At 42.2% G+C, this 26730-nt stretch overlaps 1 protein-coding gene across 6 annotated transcripts in view; it reads right to left on the bottom strand.

Moving 5' to 3' along the window:
• The window catches only part of LOC139561775 (Kv channel-interacting protein 4-like), a 256694-nt gene that overhangs the window by 15126 nt on the left and 214838 nt on the right, over positions 1-26730 (bottom strand). For 5 of the 6 annotated variants that reach the window (XM_071379053.1, XM_071379056.1, XM_071379057.1 and 2 more), the window contains exon 2: positions 3611-3735. In XM_071379053.1, the coding sequence (XP_071235154.1) occupies positions 3611-3735 (125 nt within the window). Of the gene's footprint in view, positions 1-3610; positions 3736-5907; positions 6041-26730 lie in introns of those variants that run through there. The other variant, XM_071379059.1, reaches the window with a different exon arrangement.

The following is a 26730-nucleotide window of genomic DNA, read 5'->3' as shown; positions in this document are numbered from 1 at the left end:
AAAGAGGGGTCTCAAAGGAGCATAGGGAGTTTAAAGAGTGTGTGTCTCAGTCACCAGATCTCAACCCAATTGAACTATCAACACACACCTCGCCATAGTACAAAACTGAAAGCACGAACCACCGCATTTCACCATGGAAAGGTGACTGGGAATATGGCCGAATACAAACAGTGTAGTTATTCCCTCCGCAAGGCAATCAAACAAGTGAAATGAGTATAGAGAAAAAGTGTAGTCGCAAATCAACGGCTCAGACACAAGGCGTATGTAGGCGTACACATCACGGACAAACTGAAATGGTCCACCCACACAGACAGTGTGGTGAAGAAGGCGCAACACTGCATTTCCACTCTGCAATATTCAGACCCCTAGACTTTTTCCACATTTTGTTACGTTAGCCTTATTCTAAAATGGATGAAATAAAATATCCTCAACCTACAAACAATACCCCACAATGACAAGTTCTTAGAAATGTTTGCGCACTTGTTAAAAATAAAAAAAATAGATACCTTATTTACATAACTATTCAGACCCTTTGTTATGAGAATCGAAATTGAGCTCAGGTGCATCCTGTCTCCAGGATGCTCAGCGCCTCTTCAACCTCAGGAGGCTGAAGAAATTTGGCTTGTCACCTAAAACCATCACAAACTTTTACAGATGCACAATTGAGAGCATCCTGTCGGGCTGTATCACCGCCTAGTACGGCAACTGCACCGCCCATAACCGCAAGGCTCTCCAGAAGGTGGTGCGGTCTGCACAGCGCATCACCGGGGGCAAACTACCTGCCTTCCAGGACACCTACAGCACCCAATGTCACAGGAAGGTCAAAAAGATCATCAAGGACAACAACCATCTGAGCCACTGCATGTTCACTCCGCTATCATCCAGAAGGTGAGGTCAGTACAGGTGCATCAGAGCTGGGACCCAGAGACTGAAAAACAGCGTCTATCTCAAGGCCATCAGACTGTTAAACAGCCATCACTAACACAGAGATGCTGCTGCCTACATACAGACTTGAAATCATTGGCCACTTTAATAATGTTTACATATCTTGCATTACTCATCTCATATGTATATACTGTATTTATACCATCTATTTAATTTTGCCTATGTCATTGCCATTTTGCTGTTGCTGTCATTGCTCATCCATATATTTATATGTATATATTCTTATTCCATTCCTTTACTTAGATGTGTGTGTATTAGGTAGTTGTTGTGGAATTGTTAGATTACATGTTAGATATTTCGGCACTGTAGGAACTAGAAGCACAAGCATTTTGCTACACTTGCAATAACATCTGCTAACCACATGTATGTGACCAATAACATTTTATTTGAGTAGGGAGAATCGGCGTTCAACAAAACATGGTATTTCTTGTGGAAGAATGGTGTCGCATCTAGAGCTCCAGACACTTGTAGAATCTATGCCAATGCGCATTGAAGCTGTTCTGGTGGCTCATAGTGACCCAACGCCCTACTAAGACACTTTATGTTGGTGTTTTCTTTATTTTGGCAGTACATAGTCAGCAGCATTCACATTCACAGTTTGAACGGGTCCGAGGTGACTCAATGTATCTGTATTAATTTGATAAGCTTGTGAGATGAACTCATCCATGACAACAAAATCATAACTGTAATTTGTGGAATGCAAAAACCAGCCGCATGTGAAATTCGTTCCAATGACTCATCGCGGCAAGATTGGAAAGAAAATGTATGGGGAAAATAAGGTTATTGACAGAGGTTTGAACAGTGGCATCTCCACTGATGGAATTGAAAGTGTCACAATCTGAGATGGCAATCTTCTGCCCCATGCCGATGCCCTGGCTCTGAATTCCTGAGTAGCGCCGAAGAGTTTGTCAGACGTGATGACATCTAGGTTGCAATTACCAGGAGTCTGGCATTCAAAAAGACGATATTCTACCACCCGTGGACACTCACCCTGGAGCCATTTGATTCGCACCCAAGTCTGAGACGTCAAAGACACAGAGCCAAATTGCTCGTAATGGAGACTGAGCCAGACATTTGTCTGGCTAGTTTTAAATATTGCCTTTATTCTGCCCTTGTCACTGGGTTAGTGTGAACCATAGATCAGGTATTTGATTAGCACAAAGGCCGGCTGATGGCGATATTGAGTCGTTTCATCTTATCGTCCAAAGGGAATATATACATATGGCTAAACACTCGTGTCTCCCGAGTGTTATATATTTATATTTAATGCAGTTAATATTATATTTAACTGCATACTATATTTAATGCAGTTAAGAAGTTCGAGTTATAGCCTCGTTAATGGACCCAAGCAAATAAACGGCTGTGAGTTTTCCAAGTGTGACACACTGTCCTTATTGGAAAGGTACCCAACTACAGTAGCTGCCCGACTTTATAGTGATGGGTCTAGCTTCTGCTGAGAGATGCCACTATTATTGAACATGCAAGACCAAAAGCCACCAAGGTACTCAGCAAAACGACGTTGCCATGAGCAGCACCGCAGATATTGAAATGAGCGAGATGCAATACATTCTCTCACACAGGATCTGCGCATGTGCACGGGTTCCCCCACCAAACCACCGGAGAAGTTGATCCTTGCGCTTCAACAGCCTTAGTTGTTGCAGAAATTTACCCACTATACCGTTAACTTTCTGCATCTACGTCATATCGCTGAGCCTACCTTTAAAACCCTGGTCTTGGTTAAAGAGGAGATAAAACAAAAAGCTCTAGAGGTAGGAAAGCAGAAGGGGTCTAAAAAACCTTTTGATGGGAGATCTCATTGGGGAAAGGAGTCAGGGAGATTACAGGGTGCCAACAATTAACAGACGCCTCACTCATTAGACCACTTATCAACCCCTATTTCCAGTCTCCTGTGGTGAAGGGCTAATGGGTAGAGTTGACCTCCGTGCCTCCCAGGGTCTCGGGTTAGGGTCCATGGGGGCCAGGGCCACTCAGGATGCAGGTATCATAGGCCGTGGGCTCCCCTCTTCCATTTGTCACCAGACAATTTGGGTCAAATTCATTCTGGGTCATCTCATTACGGTTCACAACAGAGGTGACGATTTCAATTGTATACATACCTCTCTAAGGATCTTTGTGTGACCTGATTGTACGTTAGTCATAAACTAGAATGGAATATATTCTACGTATGACCTAATTGTTCCTTGAGTACTCTAGAATATTCTCGAGTGAGACATCTTCCAACTGTGATTACACTTGTGCCATTTGACAGAAGATCACACATAACATTTTTTGGTCCATTAAACCTATTGAATACTTTCAATGCCCCCGCTACAATTCCTTAGACAGAGTTGAAATGCCATGAACCCAAGGTCAGGGGACAAGTTTCCCCCTGCACTAACAAGAGCTCAATAAGGCATACGAAATTAAGTTCAATAGGTCAGGTCATCTTTAGAAAGGAAAAACAAGTGTAGCAAGTAGACTAAACATCTACAAAGTAGACTAAACATCTACACACCTGGCCATAGTAGGAAAAAATAAATAAATAGCTATCTAAGAATGGAGACGCGAATTCGACTGGATGGAGGAGGACCTTAGCGGAGAGACAAAAAAGACAATGCACGTTCTTTCAATGGCTTTGGATGCGTGGTGAAACTGGGCCACTTACGTTCTTGAAGCCTCGGTAGAGGATCTGCAGCTCCTTGCGGTTGAAGCGGGTCAAAGCCTCCAGTTGCTCCAGACCCTCGGGGCGATGGCGGACGGCCGACAGCTCCAACTCATCTTCCACGCTGTCTGGAGAGGAGAAAGAGGGAATCTGACTCATTCAGAACAATTCAACACAATTGGCTGCATTTCACCGATAAAAGAAAAGTGTGTCCTGTCCTGCTTCAGTAAGTTTTGCAGTGCCACACGGCGTTCTGGAGCCCACAAAGGTCTCACAGCACTGACTCGCCCTCTTAGAACAGAGATTAGCAGTGTAGTTTACACTAGCCACGTTAAACAAAGCATTTATACGAAACAATAATGCACTACCATATGCTAGTTTGTGTTAAAGCAGCAAGGTTAATGGCGTTAATGATATGAATGTCAAACACATTCTAAACATGATAATTCTGGATCCTTAAGTAAGCACAGCACTGCAGCTATTGTGAAACCAGTTACTTCACAGGCTATTGTTAGATAATTGTAGGCATAGCATACCATTACCATAGCAGCACCATAGTGAGCCAAAGGAGTCTATAGCCACTTTGAAATGTTTGATTATTATGGGAGGAGCAAATGAGGATACGAATAAGTATTGGAACCAGCCCACCTGTCGCTGTTGTCTGATATGATAATTTTTATCACCCATGTTGCTAATGCAATCCCATTGAAATGCCATTCACGCAAAGGCCACTGTAATGTCTTAAAGGCCTACAGCCAGGTGAATCTCAGCCACAGTCTCAAGAGGGGTAGAATATAGGCTAGTAGTGTACGTTCATTGTCAGTTTAGCCATACCCACTTGATGATCCCTACAATTTGATGTTATTTGATATTAAGGTTAAGGTTAAGCTTCAAGCACACTTCCAAAGCCAACCAATCGAGGAAGATCTTTTCACATCCTTGCTTGGTCCCTCAACTACAAAATCAGGCAAAACCCCCAAACGCTTGGCGGTGTCCCGATCTCTCCTCATGAAATATCACAGCAGAGGTAATTAGCGTTATCGAAACCCAGGAACAAGGGCCCTCTGGCGCTTTAATGGGCCTGTAATGATGGCAGCCGCCGTCTCGGGCCTGTCAATGCCAGCGGTTGTCCTCAGAGCCGAGCACTTGAAAAGTCTCCCTTGCACACACTCACCTGAGGTATGTCAGCGTCTCGCCACCCCTCATTAGCCCTGAGAGGAGTCTTGTGGACGGTGGCCAAAATGCTACGTCTCTTCTCAGTATTAGATTAACCTGCCGAAAAGCTGGTGTGTATGTGTGTGTCTACAAGCATCAATAGGATAGGGAAGACACTCTCATAGCTCATATGCTGCCAATTTCAGAGTTTCCCTTTGATGTTGGTGAAAACCCTATGCTCCCACTCCAAAAGAATACAGTATCTTGTGATCTGGTTTATTATGCTAATGACAAGGTGCTCGTCGTCCTCAGATTGCTATAATCAAATCCTGCCATCCCTCACACTTTCATTCACACTGTCAAGTCAATTAAACACACACAAAGGCCATGGTGAGTCTGTCCAGTCCACTGAGCGTGTTGGCACCACACGGTGAGGTAAGAAACTGCGTGACGGTGATTCTTCAATAGAGCTATGGAGGCTGACTCTACAGTGAGCTGGTTGGATGATGAATGGGACACACACAGGAACACACAGACAGTGACAATCAGACAACCCAGATTAACGATTCACCCGTTTCTACTGACTCAGTTATGATATAGTCATAGGGTTTCAATTCATGTTTGTGTTATTTAATAGACAAAGTACAATAAACAGGTGGGTTGTCTCAGACTTAGCTTAACACTTCGCCTTCAGTGTCTAACCCAGTTCATTGACATCTTCCATATTGGCATTTGCATGTCTTTTCCCATGCATCTTATTTCTCATGACATTAAGGAGCTCACTCAGTGAAGTTTAAAATTGATTTGAAACGGGAGGGATTAGACTTTGATATTAGGTCCCACATTTTGTGTAGAATCTAAAGTAAGGATTAGGTCTCTAAAAATGTTTCCTTGGTGGTGCCTCTGGCCAGTGGCCAGCCACATAAGGACACCAGAGAACAGACTGGAGAAGCAGTGACTGCTGGCCTGAGGTTCCTTTCAAAAACCTCACTGACTGTTCTACAACACCACAGAGTAAAGGGTGGGAGGTAGGATAATATTTAGGAGGAAAGAGAGGTAAAGGGGGGAAAGAAAGAAAAAGAGTGTGAGAGAGAAAGATGTTCTGAGAGAGAGAAAGATGTTCTGGGAGAGAGAAAGTCACTTGCTTTGGCTACTGGGAGATGACTTTTTGACGGCGGAGCACGGTAAGAGCTTCATTAGTCGAGCTTTGACGCCGCGCCTGTTGCCGTTCTGAGGGTAGACATAACCTAGGACAAACAGCATGGTGAGTGAAACAGTTACCCTGACAACCGACGGCTGCTGTGCATGCTGGGAGACAAACAGAATGGAGAGTGCAAGCTGTGGAGATGAGTTACTGTCACAAACGGCTCTCAAGACAACACTGGACAGGAGTGCATTACAGTGGGGCAAAAAAAGTATTTAGTCAGCCACCAATTGTGCAAGTTCTCCCACTTAAAAAGATGAGAGAGGCCTGTAATTCTCATCATAGGTACACTTCAACTATGACAGACAAAAAAAAATCCAGAAAATCACATTGTAGGATTTTTAATGAATTTATTTGCAAATTATGGTGGAAAATAAGTATTTGGTCACCTACAAACAAGCAAGATTTCTGGCTCTCACAGACCTGTAACTTCTTCTTTAAGAGGCTCCTCTGTCCTCCACTCGTTACCTGTATTAATGGCACCTGTTTGAACTTGTTATCAGTATAAAAGACACCTGTCCACAACCTCAAACAGTCACACTTCAAACTCCACTATGGCCAAGACCAAAGAGCTGTCAAAGGACACCAGAAACAAAATTGTAGACCTGCACCAGGCTGGGAAGACTGAATCTGCAATAGGTAAGCAGCTTGGTTTGAAGAAATCAACTGTGGGAGCAATTATTAGGAAATGGAAGACATACAAGACCACTGATAATCTCCCTCGATCTGGGGCTCCACGCAAGATCTCACCCCGTGGGGTCAAAATGATCACAAGAACGGTGAGCAAAAATCCCAGAACCACACGGGGGGACCTAGTGAATGACCTGCAGAGAGCTGGGACCGAAGTAACAAAGCCTACCATCAGTAACACACTACGCCGCCAGGGACTCAAATCCTGCAGTGCCAGACGTATCCCCCTGCTTAAGCCAGTACATGTCCAGGCCCGTCTGAAGTTTGCTAGAGAGCATTTGGATGATCCAGAAGAAGATTGGGAGAATGTCATATGGTCAGATGGAACCAAAATATAACTTTTTGGTAAGAACTCAACTCGTCGTGTTTGGAGGACAAAGAATGCTGAGTTGCATCCAAAGAACACCATACCTACTGTGAAGCATGGGGGTGGAAACATCATGCTTTGGGGCTGTTTTTCTGCAAAGGGACCAGGACGACTGATCCGTGTAAAGGAAAGAATGAATGGGGCCATGTATCGTGAGATTTTGAGTGAAACCCTTCTTCCATCAGCAAGGGCATTGAAGATGAAACGTGGCTGGGTCTTTCAGCATGACAATGATCCCAAACACACCGCCCGGGCAACGAAGGAGTGGCTTCGTAAGAAGCATTTCAAGGTCCTGGAGTGGCCTAGCCAGTCTCCAGATCTCAACCCCATAGAAAATCTTTGGAGGGAGTTGAAAGTCCGTGTTGCCCAGCAACAGCCCCCAAACATCACTGCTCTAGAGGAGATCTGCATAGAGGAATGGGCCAAAATACCAGCAACAGTGTGTGAAAACCTTGTGAAGACTTACAGAAAACGTTTGACCTCTGTCATTGCCAACAAAGGGTATATAACAAAGTATTGAGATAAACTTTTGTTATTGACCAAATACTTATTTTCCACCATAATTTGCAAATAAATTCATAAAAAATCCTACAATGTGATTTTCTGGATTTTGTTTCCTCATTTTGTCTGTCATAGTTGAAGTGTACCTATGATGAAAATTACAGGCCTCTCTCATCTTTTTAAGTGGGAGAACTTGCACAATTGGTGGCTGACTAAATACTTTTTTGCCCCACTGTATATTCCTCAAAGGAAAATGAAGCATCTCAAATCTGGGCACAAATTATCAAAGTGCATGCATCTCATGTCAATTCAGTGTGCAGATGCAGCCTTTAAGACCTTGTTTAAGCAGCTTGGGCTCACAATAATTCAGTCAAGTATTGAAAAATACTGCAATGCAGTAACTTTGCTATTACAACACTGGTACATCAAAGAATCTATCCACTTCAGTATGGCAATATTGTATATTTTTTCATTTTTAACTGTATTTATTTAACTAGGCATTTAACTAGGTATTTCCTCACTGTAAATCAGCTCCAGAGTTTTATGTTTACTGTATTTATATTATATAATCTGTGTATTGACTTCTGTCTGTATTCTGTTTGCACATTGTCATTTGCTGGCAGTAGAGATTCAACCCTTATCAGTCATTTTGATCTCCTATTGCAACGTCTGCTCCATGGAAACCAGTCAGTATGTTACATGACTTATTAATATACTGTAGTATTGTGGCACTAAGTCATCACTGTAAGAGTGGCTTTGAATACAATCTGTAGCACATGACCTCAGGTTGGACTTCAAATCTCTAAACTTTTTACACACACAGTCAAGCGTATCGCTTCACAAAACACACAGGGGTCCATATTGTACTTGCTACTGTGAGCAATATTATACATGACTGACAAATGGGTAATGTTGCACGTAATCCACTCTCGCAACAGCATAGTGTGTCAACACAATTTCTACCCACTCAAGGGGATCCACATGCTCAATCTTTATGATCGCTATAGCGTGTAATAAAAAACCCTACAAACCTTATCTACTTAGTGTTCTAATGGTGCCCAGCACTCAACATGAACGTCTTTAAATAACACGTTTAAGAGTCCTCTCTTACAAGCACTAAAGTTGTTTCTACCCTCTTGCCAGAGGCAGTGCCGAAAAATGTAGTCCAAGGCTTTAAGGTAAGCGTAGGCATGAGACAAGCTCTCAAATGACGTCGTTCACCACTCACTTCCAACACTTGTAATTCCAAGACAGCTTTGACGTTAGGTATAAAGAATAACAGCGGTGTTGCGTGTTTGTGAGGAACACACAGTGAGGACTCAGACACTGACACCCTGTAGATGGGAAATCTATAGTGGCGAAAGAGGCTTCACTTCATTTGGGACTTGTTCAGTAGGGGGCTACATTTAGCAGGTTGCAGATCGAAATACACTATGTAGAGCTTATAATGGTCTGACACAGCAGTATATGTGACAATGGTCAAACACAGCAGTATGTGTGACAATGGTCAAACACAGCAGTATGTGTGACAATGGTCAAACACAGCAGTATGTGTGAATTATGACATACAATGTATAGTTAGATTCTAGAATATACAGTGCATTCGGAAAGTATTCAGACCCCTTCCCTTTTTACAGTTTTTTTTACATTACAGCGTTATTCAAAAATGAATGCCAAAAAATAATCTCAATCTATACACAATACCCCATAACGAGGCGAAAACTGGTTTTTGGAAATGTTTGCAAATGTATTAAAAATAAAAAAACAGAAATACCATATTTACATGTGTATTCAGACCCTTTGCCATGAGACTCGAAATTGAGCCCAGGTGCATCCTGTTTCCATTGATCATCCTTAAGATGTTTCTACAACTTGATTGGAGTCCACCTGTGATAAATTCAATTGATTGGACATGATTTGAAAAAGGCACACAACTGTCTGTGTAAGGTCCCTCAGTTGACAGTGCATATCAGAGCAAAATCAAGCCATGAGGTCGAAGGAATTGACCTTAGAGCTCGGAGACAAGATTGTGTCGAGGCACAGATCTGGGGAAGGGTACTAAAACACTTCTGCAGCATTGAAGATCCCCAAGAACACAGTGGCCTCCATCATTATTAAATGGAAGAAGTTTGGAACCACCAAGACTCTTCCTAGAGCTGGCCACCTGGCCAAACTGAGCAATCGGAGGAGAAGGGCCTTGGTCAGGGAAGGCCTGAAGGCCAAGCTTCACGTCTGGAGGAAACCTGGCACCATCGCTACGATGAAGCAGGTGGTGGCAGCATCATGCTGTGGAGATGTTTTTCTGCGGCAGGGAGTGGGAGACGAGGGAAAGATGAACGGAGCAAAGTACAGAGAGATCCTTGATGAAAACTTGCTTCTTCAAAGTAGCCACCTTTTGCCTTGATGACAGCCTTGGACACTCTTGGCATTCTCTCATCCAGCTTCACCTGGAATGCTTTTCCAACAGTCTTGAAGGCACACTTAACCAGCATGGCTACCACAGCATTCTACAGCAATACACCATCCCATCTGGTTTGGGCTTAGTGGAACTATCATTTGTTTTTCAACAGGACAATGACCCAACACAACTCCAGGCAGTGTAAGGGCTATTTTACCAGGAGAGTGATGGAGTGCTGCATCAGATGACCTGGCCTCCACAATCCGCCGACCTCAACTAAGATGGGTTGGGATGAGTCGGACCGCAGAGTGAAGGAAAAGCAGCCAACAAGTGTTCAGCATATGTGGCAACTCCTTCAAGACTGTTGGAAAAGCATTCCAGGTGAAGCTGGTTGAGAGAATGCCAAGAGTGTGCAAAGCTGTCATCAAGGCAAAGGGCGGCTATTTGAAGAATCTCAAACATAAAATATATTTTGATTTGTTTAACACTTTTTGATTGCTACATGATTCCATATGTGTTATTTCATAGTTTTGATGTCTTCAGTATTATTCTACCATGTAGAAAATAGTAAAAATAAAGAAAAACCCTGGAATGGGTAGGTGTGTCCAAACTTTTGAATGGTACTGTATGTTTTTTATATTTAACAAATGTGCAAAATTTTTGCTTTTTCATTATAGGGTATTGTGTGTAGATTGATTAGGGGGAAAAAATAATTGTATCAATTCTAGAATAAGGCTGTAACGTAACAAAATGTGGAAAAAGTCCAGGGGTCTGAATACTTTCTGAATGCACTGTAAATATAGAAGCTGATTAATGACATTAATCTGGTTCGTTCTTCGAGACAATATCCATCCAGGCCAATAACTGTGTGAGCTATGTCGCAGACAATCTCGCAGACACAATTGCCTCCTCCTCTAGCATGATGTCAGACAATTTTATTGACCATACGGTCAGATGTCTTGCGTTTGTCATCCATTCTTGTTACCACACTGACACACACCCTTCTGCTGACTGGCAAGGAGAAGTCTGTGCGTCCTCGCTAAAGACAAAGCGTGTTGGCAGTTCTTTGGAGAGCAGACATTTATGTGGAATGATTAAGGTAGTGCAGTGACAAGCCTTTAGTAGCTTGGTGTTTCAACTAGAAATGTTTTAAGCAGTGGTGGCAAGGGTAAGGGGGTGCATTGCTACTAGCGTTAGCACAATGACATGCTAGCTGTTCTCATAGACTTCCAGTCATTGAGCCAACGACGATCCATTTAAAAGTGCGTCTAGGCAGAAATATATATATACTGCATATACAACGTGCTAAATGAATCTAGGGGAAACACTGAGTAGCTCCACTAATAGCTAAAGGGAATAAGTAAAGGGAGTAATGTGACTAGTGTGGCCAGTATTGACGACATTCAAAGATAAGGTTTTTGTCTGAAGTGAATGCGCTTATACGAACATATAATTGCATGTTTTGTTATTTTCTGGAGCTGTGCAGTAAGGGAATAAGTGTCTGACTTGAGAAATGGCAGACAACAGTGGAATTAATGTAGGGTCTGAGTGACGCGGCCCTTAATCAAGGAGGAAAAGAGCATGCAGCCAGTGTGTCTGGAGGAATACATGCCCTTTGTTCCTTTATTGACTAAATGGATGCGATATGTAATATGTAGGGGACAGCTTTGACTATGAGTTGGCAGGGGTCACAGTGACTGCTTCCTTACCACTGCTCCTGTGAATTGTCGTGCCAAGTTCGTAGTGTGACACAGTATTAATGATACGCAAAGGTCGAGTGTTGTTGTCCTAACCAAGACACTGTTGTAATATGGACAAACTGGGGACCCAGCATTTAAAATCATAACGCAGCATAAAAACACAACATGCACACTGCTGTCATTTCATACTTTTGCCTTCTGTGAAAAAGTGAACAAAACCTGGAACAGTTAGTTAACAAATAGATTGACACAGTGTTACAGGAATGGTAGGTTGTTAAGTGCAAAGCTCATCAAACTGTTGGAGCATTTTACTCTGAACCAGTCTCTCATCAATAAAGTGGTTGCCTTAAATATTTTGCCCTAGAGGCAAAATGAGGAATGAGTTCCGATCCCGTCAAGGGTTATAGGAAAGGCAATAAATGCCCCAGCAAAACAATTACCAGGGGATGCTATTACTTTGCGGCCTGACAAACACAAAGTATGCAGTTATGCTAAAAGAAAAAAAGGATGCCAGAATAGTGCTATTCCCTACAGACTGACTTCAGACACATCAAATCCCAACTGCTCAATTTCAGAAAAGTATGACATTCACAAGAGTCATTTGTCCTACAGTAGAGCTAATGGTTACAATTACACTCACTGCCATCAATATGATATATGGCCTGAAATACATGGTTTAATTATTTGATAGATTAATAGTATGTATAAACTCAATTGCCTTTGTTTCAGTAGACAAATAGTTAGACATAGTTGGAATACTTATAATCAATTCATAGTTTTTCTGCTGAAACAAACAATTTGATGATTTCTGCTGCTGTGCTTGTGTAGGTCCTATTGTTTTGTTAAAAGGTGAAGGGTAGGGTTACCATAGTTCTGAGGGGCCACGTGCTGACGTTATTCAGTACACATACAATTCATTATTTTGCTGACTGAAAGTTCCCGCACATACAGTAGATTATCTTATAAAGTATCAGCAGTTTATTTTTGCAGTTCATTTCTTACATTTAAGCAGACCATGTATTTTCCCTCAGATGACTTACAAGCTGAGATGCAGTATACCAAAAGCATGACAAAGTCCAGATCAGGGAATCGTCCTGAACCTTTCCACGATGAACAGTATTCTGGGTGAATGTCCTATTATCAGAACAGACAAAGTATCATGAAGAGGAAACATAATTCACTTCCAGCTTTTCAATCTTATCCCTCATGTAAAGCTCTGATCTTCTCATGACTTGCATCAAACCTCATAGGTTAGCCTCCCCTAACAACATCCCTTACAAATATCCCCCAATAGTCCAATATTACTGGATCATCAAACAGAGATAAACCTCAGTTAGGCCTTACAGTGCTCTGTTCAGGAAGCCTTTGTTTCTCATGCCTGTCAAGGTCTTACCCTGGCATGAGTTAGCATCAGATCCCAGACATTATGTTCGCTCTGTGGCGTCAGGAAGCAGGGATAAAAATAACAGGCCACCACTCAGAGGACCTACAACTTATCATCCGGCGACACACCTGCTAGTGTTACAGGCAATCACAATCGTGTGTCATAAGATCCTTTTCGTAGGTCTGTGGATCTCTTAACCGTGCCTGGAATGTCGTTCCATTACGGTAGATGACAGGTTCACCGTAATTACCGTAACCCGTGTTGACCTGAGGATATCCAGGCCTTGTTTGGTGATAATGCGGTCCGGTCGTTAACCAGAGGAAAGGAAATGAAACTCCTCTTGGGTGACGAGAAACCCAGTTGAATAATTGAGTAGAGTCATTAACAGGTGACCATACTATACCATATAGTGTCCACTCCAAACACAGAGGTAACATTAGCTAGCTGCTGGGAGGATGTCATGTCATTTGACAAGTGGAGGCATTTTTTCCCCCATATCGTTTTTCGTTGGCTACAGCTAGAGATGCGGGTGCTATTTGGTTAGCTAGCAAGAAATGTGAATAACTTTGCTAGGTAGCTATGCTGAACTTGAACAACTTATCCACAGTTAGCATATATCTTAGTTGTCAAACAAATTAATTTAGAATTGATAAAATGGACGGGCAGGCAGGCAAGTACCCACTCAGTTGACATAATGTGGGCTGGGACAAGCATGCATTGGCAGGCAAGCTGCAGAAGGGCGAGCAAGCTACCATTCCCCATTGTATATCAGTGCAATTTTGACGGCCAACTACAAGCTGAAAAAGTTTGAGGGTTTATCTACTGTTCCCTCGTTAGACTTTAGCTCATCTCACTCTGGCTAACATTAGTTGTTGATCTTGTTGTTGTTGATGTGCATAGGCAACTGAGGGAGAGAGCCTACCTCCATGGTTCTTTGATCAATAGGATTGTAAAGTTCCCAAAGGTAAGAGGACCCATGGTATTTACATATTTACAGAAATCCATTCAGGTGCATTTTGTGGCTTTTGGTTAATGCTTTCTAATGATCTGAAGTCGTGCTGTTGCTACTGCCTGTAAACACACATTCCAGTTCAAAGTGAATGATGGCAGGCCCATGTGGCAAATGGTTTATTTGCATATAGGCCGACTGTAGCTATGATTGGCTATGGCACACCGGTCTGTGTAAAGTACAGTCCTATGCAAGACAGGTGTTTTTATTAGTATTTATTTACTGCAGTGTCTATTAATTGTCCAAACACACAGCCGCTTTCCCACTCTATATTGCTATAATGTTTTCACAAATGACTTACTCCACGTCAGGGGTTCCCACATTTTTTCCCCTCAGGCCCATCTACCAGCATTGGGGAACATCCCGGCGCACCATGTCTATTTCTATGGGCACTGTTCATGAAACAAACTGTTCACACACTTGTTGGTTTAGACTTAGAGAATATTTTGTCATGAGCTGCAGATACATTTTTGCAGGTTTAAAGCTCATTATCTTACAACTCTATACATTTTGTCTTGTCTAATGTGTATTAATGTGATATGAGTGACTCTAGCATTACAACAACAAAAACATCGATAGGCTAACAAAACTTAGCTAAAGAAAAGTTTGCTGACGTGGGCTGGTTGATCTGGACATTTCTGACAAGTTATAAATAGCTCTCTAAGGTTTGCAATGACTGACATGACAAGAGGAAACTGATGATGTACTAGCCAATTTCAAAATTGCACCTTGTGCATTATACTATTACAGCTTTCAAGTCCTTGACGATGACAAGCATTCCCATAACATAATTTAGCCACCACCATGCTTGAAAATATGAAGAGTGGTACTCCGTGATGTGTTAGCACTAAACATAAATCTTTGTATTCAGGACATACATTTATTTTTGTTGCCAAATGTTTAACTTTTATTTTAGTGCGTTATGCCTTCCTTTTTTTCACCCTGTCATTTAGGTTAGTATTGTGGAGTAACTACAATGTTGTTGATACATCCTCAGTTTTCTGCCATCACAGCTATTAAACTCTGAAAATGTTTTAAAGTCACCATTGGCCTCATGGTGAAATCCCTGAGCGGTTTCCTTCCTCTACGGCAACGGAGTTAGGAAGAACACCTGTATCTTCGTAGTGAATGGGTGCATTGATACACCATCCAAAGTGTCATTAATAACTGCACCATGCACAAAGGGATATTCATTGTCTGCTTTTTTAGGTGCCCTTCTTTGCAAGGCATTGGAAAACATCCCTTGTCTTTGTGGTCCTTTTGTTATATTAAAAAATAATGTTAAACACTATTAATGCACACAGAGTCCATGCAACTTATTTTTTGACTTACGCAAATGTTTATGACTGAACTTATTTAAACTCGCCATAACAAAGTGGTTGAATAGTTAACTCAAGACATTTCAGGTTTTCATTATTAATTCATTTGTAAAAAATTCTAAAAACAGATTTCTACTTTGACATTATGGGGTATTGTGTGTAGACCAGTAACAACATCTAAATTGTATGTATTTTAAATTCAGGCTGTAACAACAAAATGTGGAAAAAGTCAAGAGGTGTGAATACTTTCTGAAGCCACTGTACATGAAGAGAACAAACGGTCATAGGGCTAACACGATTGGAACGGCAGGTCAGTATCAGTTCTTTCTACTTCCTGGTTGCTTGTGCACTAAGAGTGAAAAGGAAGCCTGGTCGGGACAAACCATGTGTTGTGATCTCACGACATACGACACACCACAGCACACTCTGGTTGACACACTGAATCCTGAACCAAACTCTAAACTGATCTTATCTCCACCTCAACCATCTCCTTATTTAGTCTCCATTGGGACCTGGCAAGACAACAGAAGACCGAAGCAAGAGTCTTGTATTCACAGTAGGCAAAGCAACATTCTGCCATTGTCCATTTCTAAGGAAATGTATAAAAGTGTATTGAAAAGTCACTCCACCTGTCAGTGGTGCGATATGTGACAGATTTCAATGAGTGTGAAAGTGTTCTACGGGCATTGAACATGTCAGGATGGCCAACATCACAACAGTCTGGGGAAGGTTATTGCCAGAGAGCGTTATTGGACCCGCACTCGCATGGTATTGATGTACGGTACCAGTCAAACATTTGGACACAGCTACTCATTCAAGAATTTTTCTATATTTTTACTATTTTTCTAAATTATAGAATAATACAAGACATAAAAACTATTAAATAACACATATGGAATCATGTAGTAAACAAAACACTTTTAAACAAATCAAAATATGATTTATATTTGAGATTCTTCAAAGTAGCCACCCTTTGCCTTGATGACAGCTTTGCACTCTCTTGGTATTCTCTCAACCAGCTTCATGAGGTAGTCACCTGGAATGCATTACAATTAACAGGTGTGCCTTGTTAAATGTTAATTTGTGGAATTTCCTTCTTAATGCGTTTGAGCCAATCAGTTGTGTTGTGACAAGGTAGGGGTGGTACACAGAAGATAGCCCTATTTGGTAAAAGACCAAGTCCATATTATGGCAAGAACATCTCAAATAAGCAAAGAGAAGCGACAGTCCATCATTACTTTAAGACATGGAGGTCAGTCAATGCGGAAAATGTCAAGAACTTTGAAAGTTTCTTCAAGTGCAGTCGCAAAAACCATCAAGCGCTATGATGAAACTGGCTCTCATGAGGACCGCCACAGGAAAGGAAGACCCAAAGTTACCTCTTCTGCAGAGGATAAGTTCATTAGAGTTACCAGCCTCAGAAATTGCAGCCCAAATAAATGCTTCACAGAGTTCAAGTAACAGACACATCTCAACATCAACTATTCAGAAGAGACTGCGTGAATCAGGCCTTCATAGTCAAATTGCTGCAAAGAAACCACTACTAAAGGACACCAATAATAAGAAGAGACTTGCTTGGGCCAAGAAACACGAGCAATGGACATTAGATCAGTGGAAATATATCCTTTTGTCTGATGAGTCCAAATTGTTATTTTTGGTTCCAACCGCAGTGTCTTTGTGAGAGTAGGTGAGTGGATGATCTCCGCATGTGTGGTTCCCACAGTGAAGCATGAAGAAGGAGGTGTGATGGTGCTCTGCTGGTGACACTGTCTGATTTATTGATTTAGAATTCAAGGCACACTTAACCAGCATGGCTACCACAGCATTTTGCAGCGATACGCAATACCATCTGGTTCGCGCTAAGCGGAGCCATCATTTGTTTTTCAACAGGACAATGACCCAACACACCCCCAGGCTGTGTAAGGGCTATTTCACCAAGAAGGAGAGTGATGAGAGCTGCATCAGATGACCTGGCCTCCACAATCATCCGACCTCAACCCAATTGAGATGGTTTGGGATGAGTTGGACCGCAGAGTGAAGGAAAAGCAGCCAACAAGTGCTCAGTATATGTGGGAACTCCTTCAAGACTGTTGGAAAGGCATTACAGGTGAAGCTGGTTGAGAGAATTCCAAGAGTATGCAAAGCTGTCATCAAGGCAAAGGGTGGCTACTTCGAAGAATCTCACATTTAAAATATATTTTGATTTGTTTAACACCCTGCAATGAGTAGGTGTGTCCAAACTTTTGACTGGTACTATATATGCATATATATGCATGTGTGACAGGGAGAACAATGTAACCCAAGTGAGAATGCAGGATGTACTATGGATTTCAAATTGCAACCCAAGTTCCAATATTGGCGGGAGCATATTTTCTTTAATTCTGCTTTCCAGGAGGCAGTCAGTAGGTGTCTGCTATAACACCAATCAATCCACATGTTCTTTCGGAGTTGAAATGAGGATGAACAGACTATTCCTTAGCAGATGGTAATGAACTGGAATTACACAGCGAGAGACAGAGTATGAATGCAAACGGGAGAGTCCTGCAGTCTGGGCAATGGTAGATTTAAAAGGTTTTGGTTCAGTCCTGTGGAAGAGGTTGACCAGCATGAGATCGGTTTGACCTGCTCTCCTGCCATTTTACCGACATCACTGGTGCACCTGCTTTTCCCAGCACATTCCTGAGATTTTGGAGAGCCGGATCTGATCGCCCCCAGATTGACAGTTAGTACAGCAGTTCTGGCGGCTTCATAATTAGCCACTCAGAAGCACATCTGCTCATGTTTGGGGATGAGCCTCACTAACTTTCCACTTTTTTTCCCTCCAGAATTTGAAAAGAGGCAAAATCATGTCAGGTAAGGCTTAGCTAATAATATCAAAATGATGGTGATTAGGCACGAAGCCAGATCTGGTGGAGAGGCTTGAAATTATTTTAACCCACATAGGCGCCAGGGGAAGTAGTGTTCAACTGTTGCACCCATAAATATTTCAACCACCTGCCTCTCAGTCAGATGGAGAAATGGTGCTGGTGAGCCCCAAGGGGATGGAGATCTGTCTTTCAGACTGACAGACAACTGAAGCTTTGGTTGGTGAGGTTTCGCGTTTGAAATTTGATACAATCCTCTGGCACCAGAATAACATTTCTGTTCATGTCCATCCGCCAAACTTCAACAAATGCCTCATCATTACAATCTGTGACGCGAAAGTGGACACACCTTCACTTATAACCTGGCCCAAGCACATTTTAGAGTCAAGACTATGAAGCTAGTTTCCAAATGTGATTATAAAGCAGCAACATCCAGGTACGGTCAGAGACAGAAATGTGTACACCCACCACAGGCAACACGTGCCATCATTTTTTATCAGGGAATATCAGAGCGCTGCGGTCAAAGGTGCTGCTCAACGAAGCAGGTGAGCGCAAACATAAACACGGACCTTGTGCCTTCAAGACCCCAAGCTGTTTTATCTGATGAGGCAAGAGGCATTAGTCTCTTTGCAGAGTAGCAGACAGCAACAATTCACACACATATACAATGAGACCCTTTCCTTATTGAATGTTGGAGCAGCACATACTGTATAAGGCCATAGACAGCTTAGTTGAGGCATGCCAAACTGACGACTCAAAAGGAGGCATTTGCTTTTACAGGCAGTGGAAAGGGGGAAATCTATTTGCCATTGTCTCCACTGTCAACCTGAATATTGACCTTTTTAAAGTCTAGCTTTTTGGAGACAGTGCCAGAAAAAAGCCACGTCCACTGACAACCACTGGATCTTGTGTACAAGATGGCTGTGTGTGTGTGTGTGTTTGTGTGCAATGTTGGCATTCCAAGGTCTAGTTTGTAGGAAGGGGGTGCGACCAAGTCGCACCTGTGGTGCCCTAGGGCTGTATTCCGATAGTCCGCCTGAGTTTACGTTTCCTGAGGAGTAATAGATTCCCCTTGGCCCTTTCACCGCCACAAATATTTGCAAATGATCCAACACAAATGCTAGACCAAACAATGGACAGCCGTCAAATTACTTCTCTGCATCGGTGTTGTGTCTGATGTACAAAGTCGATTGAAGATGGTACTTTCGACCACACTCTTGACTACCTAATGGGGAAGGCTCATTATCTCCCACATAGCCATGGAAAAGACGGGGGACGGTAGATACAAATAAATGCAGCCATTCTTTCCCATTTGCTACATCTCAAACACAAACTTGCCTTAAGATTGCAGTCTGGGAAAACAATATTACATAGCAGTTATCTAATAAATCATTAGCATCTATACTGCAACACGCAACAATTTCAAAGATTTTACTGAGTTGCAGTTCATATAAGGAAATCAGTCAATTGAAATAAATTCATGAGGCCCAAATCTATGGATTTCACATGACTGGGCAAGGGCGCAGCCATGGGTAGGCCTGGGAGTGCATATTCCTACCCACTTGGGTAGAAGCCGGGTGTGGAGGTCCTGGGCTGGCGTGGTTACACGTGGTCTGCGGTTGTGAGGCCAGTTGGACGTACTGCCAAATTCTCTAAAACAACTTGAGGCGGCTTAAGGTAGAGAAATGTAATTCTCTGGCGGACATTCCTGCAGTCAGCATGCCAATTGCAAGCAGCCTAAAAAAAAACTTCACATTTTAGAGTGGCCTTTTATTGTCCCCAGTACAAGGTGCACCTGCTTAATGACCATGGTGTTTAAGCAGCTTCTTTATGTGCCACACCTGTCAGGTGGATGGATTATCTTGGCAAATGAGAAATGTTTATTAACAGGGATATAACCAAATTTGTGCACGAAATTTGACAGAAATACGTTTTTTGTGCATATGGAAATTTCTGTGATATTTATTTCAGCTCTTTACATGTTGCGTTCATATTTTTGTTCAGTGCAGTTCCATGTTGCTGGCTCTGAGAACTGCAGTGGAATGGCTTCGGATAGGAAGGCTGGTCATTGTTTCTGTGAACCCCGTGAATCCACACACATCAAGAGAACATCCCTGGTCATCCCTACTGCCTCTTATCAGGCAGACTCACTAAACACCAATGCTTCTTTTGTAAACGATGTCTGAGTGTTGGAGTGTGACCCTGACTATCTGTAAATTAAAACAACAAGAAAATGGTGCTGTCTGGTTTGCTCAATATAAGCCATTTTAAATTATTTCTACTTTTTTTCTCATTTTGTCTGTCATAGTTGAAGTGTACCTATGATGAAAATGACAGGCCTCTCTCATATTTTTAAGTGGGAGAACTTGCACAATTGGTGGCTGACTAAATACTTTTTTGCCCCACTGTATGAAAATTGGGTACTTTTTCCACCACTGCTTTTCCCTGTAGCTGCTCCACCCACCAATTCACAGATATACAAAAATAAAGTTAATGAGAGGTGAGAGAAATCTCAGGATCCTGTGCAATTAAATCTCAACTTTTATTTCATGAAATGAAGAAGCTCTTGAGTTTCACAAAATCAACTTGCCAATAAGTTTTCTTTCATTGAGTGTGCATATGAACCAAATATTGGTTTTAGAAGTGACAAACACATTTTCACATTCATGTTGCAATAACACATACATAATTAGATAACATGAGCTTTAGATTTTAAAAAAAATGACGTGCATTATTAAAGAAGTTGGGGGGGGGATTATTAAGACCCCTTCCCTTTTTCCACATTTTGTTACGTTACAGCCTTGTTTGAAAAATTATTAAATAAAAAAATGTCCTCATCAATACCCCATAATGACAAAGCGAAAACAGGTTTTCCATTGATCATCCTTGAGATGTTTCAACGTTGAGAGTCCACCTGTGGTAAATTCAATTGATTGGACATGATTTGGAAAGGCACACACCTGTTTATATAAAGTCCCACAGTTGACAGTTTATCTCAGAGCAAAAACCAAGCCATGAGGTCAAAGGAATTGTCCGTAGAGCTCCAAGACCGGATTGTGTCGAGGCACAGATCTGGGGAAAGGTACCAAAAAATGTCTGCAGCATTGATGGTCCTCAAGAACACAGTGGCCTACATCATTCTTAAATGGAAGAAGCTTGGAACCAGCAAGACTCTTCCTAGAGTTGCTAGCTCCACAATGAAATAGGGTGCAGGACAGGCAGCAGGCTGTTAGCCAGCCTGCCAGCTTAGTGGAGTCTGCCATTAGCAAGTCAGTGTAGTCAGCTCAGCTATCCCCATTGAGACCATGTCTGTGCTCTCGACCTAGGTTGGGCAAAACTAAACATGGCGGTGTCCACCCTAGCAATCTCACTAGAATAAAGACCCTCCATTCCTGCCATTATTGAAAGAGATCGTGATAGCTCACAGCTCAAAATAGGGCTACTTAATGTTAGATTCCTCACTTCAAAGGCAGTTATAGTCAATGAACTAATCACTGATCATAATCTTGATATGATTGGCCTGACTGAAACATGGCTTAAGCCTGATGAATTTACTGTGTTAAATGAGGCCTCACCTCCTGGTTACACTAGTGACCATATCCCCCGTGCATCCCGCAAAGGTGGAGGTGTTGCTAACATTTACGATAGCAAATTTCAATTTACAACAAAAAAAACAACGTTTTCGTCTTTTGAGCTTCTCGTCATGAAATCTATGCGGCCTACTCAATCACTTTGTATAGCTACTGTTTACAGGCCTCCTGGGCCATATACAGCGTTCCTCACTGAGTTCCCTGAATTCCTATCGGACATTGTAGTCATAGCAGATAATATTCAAATTTTTGGTGACTTTAATATTCACATGGAAAAGTCCACAGACCCACTCCAAAAGGCTTTCGGAGCCATCATCGACTCAGTGGGTTTTGTCCAACATGTCTCTGGACCTACTCACTGCCACAGTCATACTCTGGACCTAGTTTGTCTCATGGAATAAATGTTGTGGATCTTAATGTTTTTCCTTATAATCCTGGACTATCGGACCACCATTTTATTAAGTTAGCAATCGCAACAAATAATCTGCTCAGACCACAACCAAGGAGCATCAAAAGTCGTGCTATAAATTCTCAGACAACCCAAAGATTCATTGATGCCCTTCCAGAATCCCTCTGCTTACCCAAGGACGTCAGAGGACAGAAATCAGTTAACCACCTAACTGAGGAACTCAATTTAACCTTGCGCAATACCCTAGATGCAGTTGCACCCCTAAAAACTAAAAACATTTGTCATAAGAAACTAGCTCCCTGGTATACAGAAAATACGCGAACTCTGAAGCAAGCTTCCAGAAAATTGGAACGGAAATGGCGCCACACCAAACTGGAAGTCTTCCGACTAGCTTGGAAAGACAGTACCGTGCAGTATCAAAGAGCCCTCACTTCTGCTCGATCATCCTATTTTTCCAACTTAATTGAGGAACATAAGAACAATCCAAAATGTATTTTTGATACTGTCGCAAAGCTACCTAAAAAGCAGCATTCACCAAGAGAGGATGGCTTTCACTTCAGCAGTAATAAATTCATGAACTTCTTTGAGGAAAAGATCATGATCATTAGAAAGCAAATTACGGACTCCTCTTTAAATCTGCGTATTCCTCAATTTTTTTTATTTTACCTCTTGGGGAAGTCATTAGAAAACATAATGTTAACTTTCACTGCTATGCGGATGACACACAGCTAGCTGTACATTTCAATGAAACAAAAATTCCCCTCGCTAGAAGCCTGTGTTTCAGACATAAGGAAGTGGATGGCTGCAGACTTTCTACTTTTAAACTTGGACAAAACAGAGATGCTTGTTCTAGGTCCCAAGAAACAAAGAGATCTTCTGTTGAATCTGACAATTAATCTTGATGGTTGTACAGTCGTCTCAAATAAAACTATGAAGGACATCGGCGTTACTCTGGACCCTGAGCTCTCTTTAGACGAACATTTCAAGACTGTTTCAAGGACAGCTTTTTTCCATCTATGTAACATTGCAAAAATCAGAAACTTTCTGTCCAAAAATGATGCAGAAAAATGTATCCATGCTTTTGTTACTTCTAGGTTAGACTACTGCAATGCTCTACTTTCCAGCTTACCCGGATAAAGCACTAAATAAACTTCAGTTAGTGCTAAATACGGCTGCTAGAATCCTGACTAGAACCAACAAATTTGATCATATTACTCAAGTGCTAGCCTCCATACACTGGCTTCCTGTTAAGGTAAGGGCTGATTTCAAGGTTTTACTGCTAACCTACAAAGCATTACATGGGCTTGCTCCTACCTATCTTTCCGATTTGGTCCTGCCGTACATACCTACACGTACGCTACGGTCACAAGACGCAGGCCTCCTAATTGTCCCTAGAATTTTAAGCAAACAGCTGGAGGCAGGGCTTTCTCCTATAGCGCTCCATCTTTATGGAATGGTCTGCCTACCCATGTGAGAGACGCAGACTCGGTCTCAACCATTAAGTATTTACTGAAGACTCATCTCTTCAGTAGGTCATATGATTGAGTGTAGTCTGGCCCAGGAGTGTGAAGGTGAACGGAAAGGCTCTGGAGCAACAAACCGCCCTTGCTGTCTCTGCCTGGCCGGTTCCCCTCTCTCCACTGGGATTCTCTGCCTCTAACCCTATTACAGGGGCTGAGTCAATGGCTTACTGGCGCTCTTCCATGCCGTCCCTAGGAGGGGTGCGTCACTTGAGTGGGTTGAGTCACTAACGTGGTCTTCCTGTCTGGGTTGGCGCCCGGACAGGAAGCCAACTGACATTTACTCTTGAGGTGCTGACTTGCTGCACCCTCGACAACTACTGTGATTATTATTTGACCATGCTGGTCATTTATGAACATTTGAACATCTTGACCATGTTCTTTTATAATCTCCACCCGGCACAGCCAGAAGAGGACTGGTCACCCCTCATAGCCTGGTTCCTCTCTAGGTTTCTTCCTAGGTTTTGGCCTTTCCAGGGAGTTTTTTTTCTTCTACACCTGCATTGCTTGCTGTTTGGGATTTTAGGCTGGGTTTCTGTACAGCACTTTGAGATATCAGCTGACGTAAGAGGGGCTATATAAATACATTTGATTTGACCAAACTGAGCAATCGGGGCAGAAGGGCCTTGGTCAGGGAGGTGATCAAGAACCCGATGGTCACTCTGACAGAGCTCCACAGTTCCTCTTTGGAGATGGAAAAACTTTCCAGAAGGACAACCATCTCTACAGCACTCCACCAATCAGGACTTTATGGTAGAGTGGCCAGACGGAAGACACTCCTCAGTAAAAGAAACATGACAGCCCGCTAGGAGTTTGCCAACAGGCACCTAAAGGACTCTCAGACCATGAGAAACAAGATTATCTGGTATGATTAAACCAAGATTGAACTCTTTGGCCTGAGTGCAAAGCGTCACATCTGGAGAAAACCAGGCACCGCTCATCACCTGGCCAATACCATCCCTACGGTGAAGCATGATGGTGGCAGCATCATGCTGTGGGGATGTTTTTCAGTATCAGGGACTGGGAGACTAGTCAGGATCGAGGGAAAGATGAACGGAGAAAAGTACAGAGAGATCCTTGAAGAAAACCTGCTCCAGAGCCCTCAAGACCTCAGACTGGGGCGAAGGTTCACCTTCCAACAGGACAACGACCCTAAGCACACAGCCAAGACAATGCAGGAGTGGCTTTGGGATAAATCTCTGAATGTCCTTGAGTGGGCCAGCCAGAGCCCAGATTTGAAACCAATCCAACTCTCGATCTCTGGAGAGACCTGAAAATAGCCGTGTAGCGATGCTTCCCATCCAACCTGACAAAGCTTGGGAGGATCCGCAGAGAAGAATGGGAGAAACTCCCCAAATACAGGTGTGCCAAACTTGTAGCATCATACCCAAGAAGACTTGAGGCTGTAATCGCTGCCAAAGGTCCTTCAACAAAGTACTGAGTAAAGGGTCTAAATACTTATGTAAATGTGATATTTCAGTTTTTGGTTTTTAATACATTTGCAAAGATTTCTAAAAACCTGTTTTCTTTGTCATTATGGGGTACTGTGTGTAGATTGATGAGGGGGAATAAAACAATTGAATCCATTTTAGAAAAAGGCTGTAACGTAACAAAATGTGGAAAAAGTCAAGAGGTCTGAATACTTTCCGAATGCACTGTATATCAGCCCTAAAATCTCACTGCCATGTGCCATGTGTTCAATGTTAGGAAACCGATGCAGAGTTGGGGTTCATTGAGTCTCACAACTTAAACTCAAGGAGCATGTCCATTACACATCAACAGCACTAAGTTACAATTGGTTTTGTGATGGATTACAGCGAGTGAAAGCACAGCAGAGGCTTTCACTTGCAATTCACATGAAAGGGTTCCCCCCGTTCATGCCGACGCCAGTGGTTGTGACAACATTATTTATATCCTGCAAACTTCAAAGCCACTGCAGAATTCTATGAAAAGGTGGTTCCATGTGGCTCAGTTGGTAGAGCATGACTCTTGTAACACCAGAGTTGTGGGTTCGATTCCCACAGGGGACCAGTAAAAAAATGAAAATGTATGCTGCACTACTGTACGTTTCTTGTGTTAAGAGTGTCTGCTAAATAACTAAATTGTAAAGAGATATCTCTAATTGGGAGCATTCCCATTTGCTGATACCACAAAGCTCCCTGGTATTGTTGTAGCCTGACTACGATGTGATGATGTATCCAATCCAATAAAACTGCAGATTCCTTTGTTACGGATGGTCCCTTTTATCAGTCTTATGGCAAATTACAAACCTGTCTGTGTGGCTGATAGTTTTCACTGTTTCATACATCAAGCAGTGGTACCCTGAGGCGGTGGCATCCCCTTTAATGAAGTGACTTTAGACCAGTCAGCACTTTCACAACTCAAACTAAAATGGCATGAACTCACTCACAACAACATTATGTGCAGACTTTAAAATGTATGGGTTAAAGACTTTCAAAGCCAGACAAAACACTCTGACATTCAGGGATATCCGTCTGGAAAACAAAACGAAAAAACTAATTCATAAATATCTGATCAACCTTTGCATAATGCATGAGAACACCTACCTCCTCTGCATAATTACGGAAAATATATTTTTTTACTTAGCCTGATAATTCACGTTATCAAAGTGCTGATTGAGAGTTTTCCCTGTATTGTCTTGATTGAATAATAAATAACGGATGGGTTACTTCAGGCCTCAGGCAGTCAGCTTCAAAGCTCCTCAAACAAAATGGAAACGTTTCAAGAGAAAACAAAAATAAGATAATACTTCATACATTTTTCACGACAACCTTAGTGTAATTTAATTTAATAAGTATTTTACAGTCTGTGATATGGGCCACAAAAGCATAACAACTGCAGAGGTTTTGAATTAATTAATGCATGGCAACACTGCGAAGCCCTTATGGTCTTGAATAAATTAGTCAATCTAACACCTCAAACATTGTGAGACTTACATGGTCACACTGAATTCAAATGGCATTATGGAGATACATTACTGTTTTCCCCATTG

This window comes from Salvelinus alpinus, chromosome 31 (assembly GCF_045679555.1).
Source record: "Salvelinus alpinus chromosome 31, SLU_Salpinus.1, whole genome shotgun sequence".
Classification (NCBI taxonomy): Eukaryota; Metazoa; Chordata; class Actinopteri; order Salmoniformes; family Salmonidae; genus Salvelinus; species Salvelinus alpinus.
The sequence above is the reverse complement of the archived record's forward strand: the minus strand, read 5'-3'. Positions and strand labels throughout refer to the sequence as shown.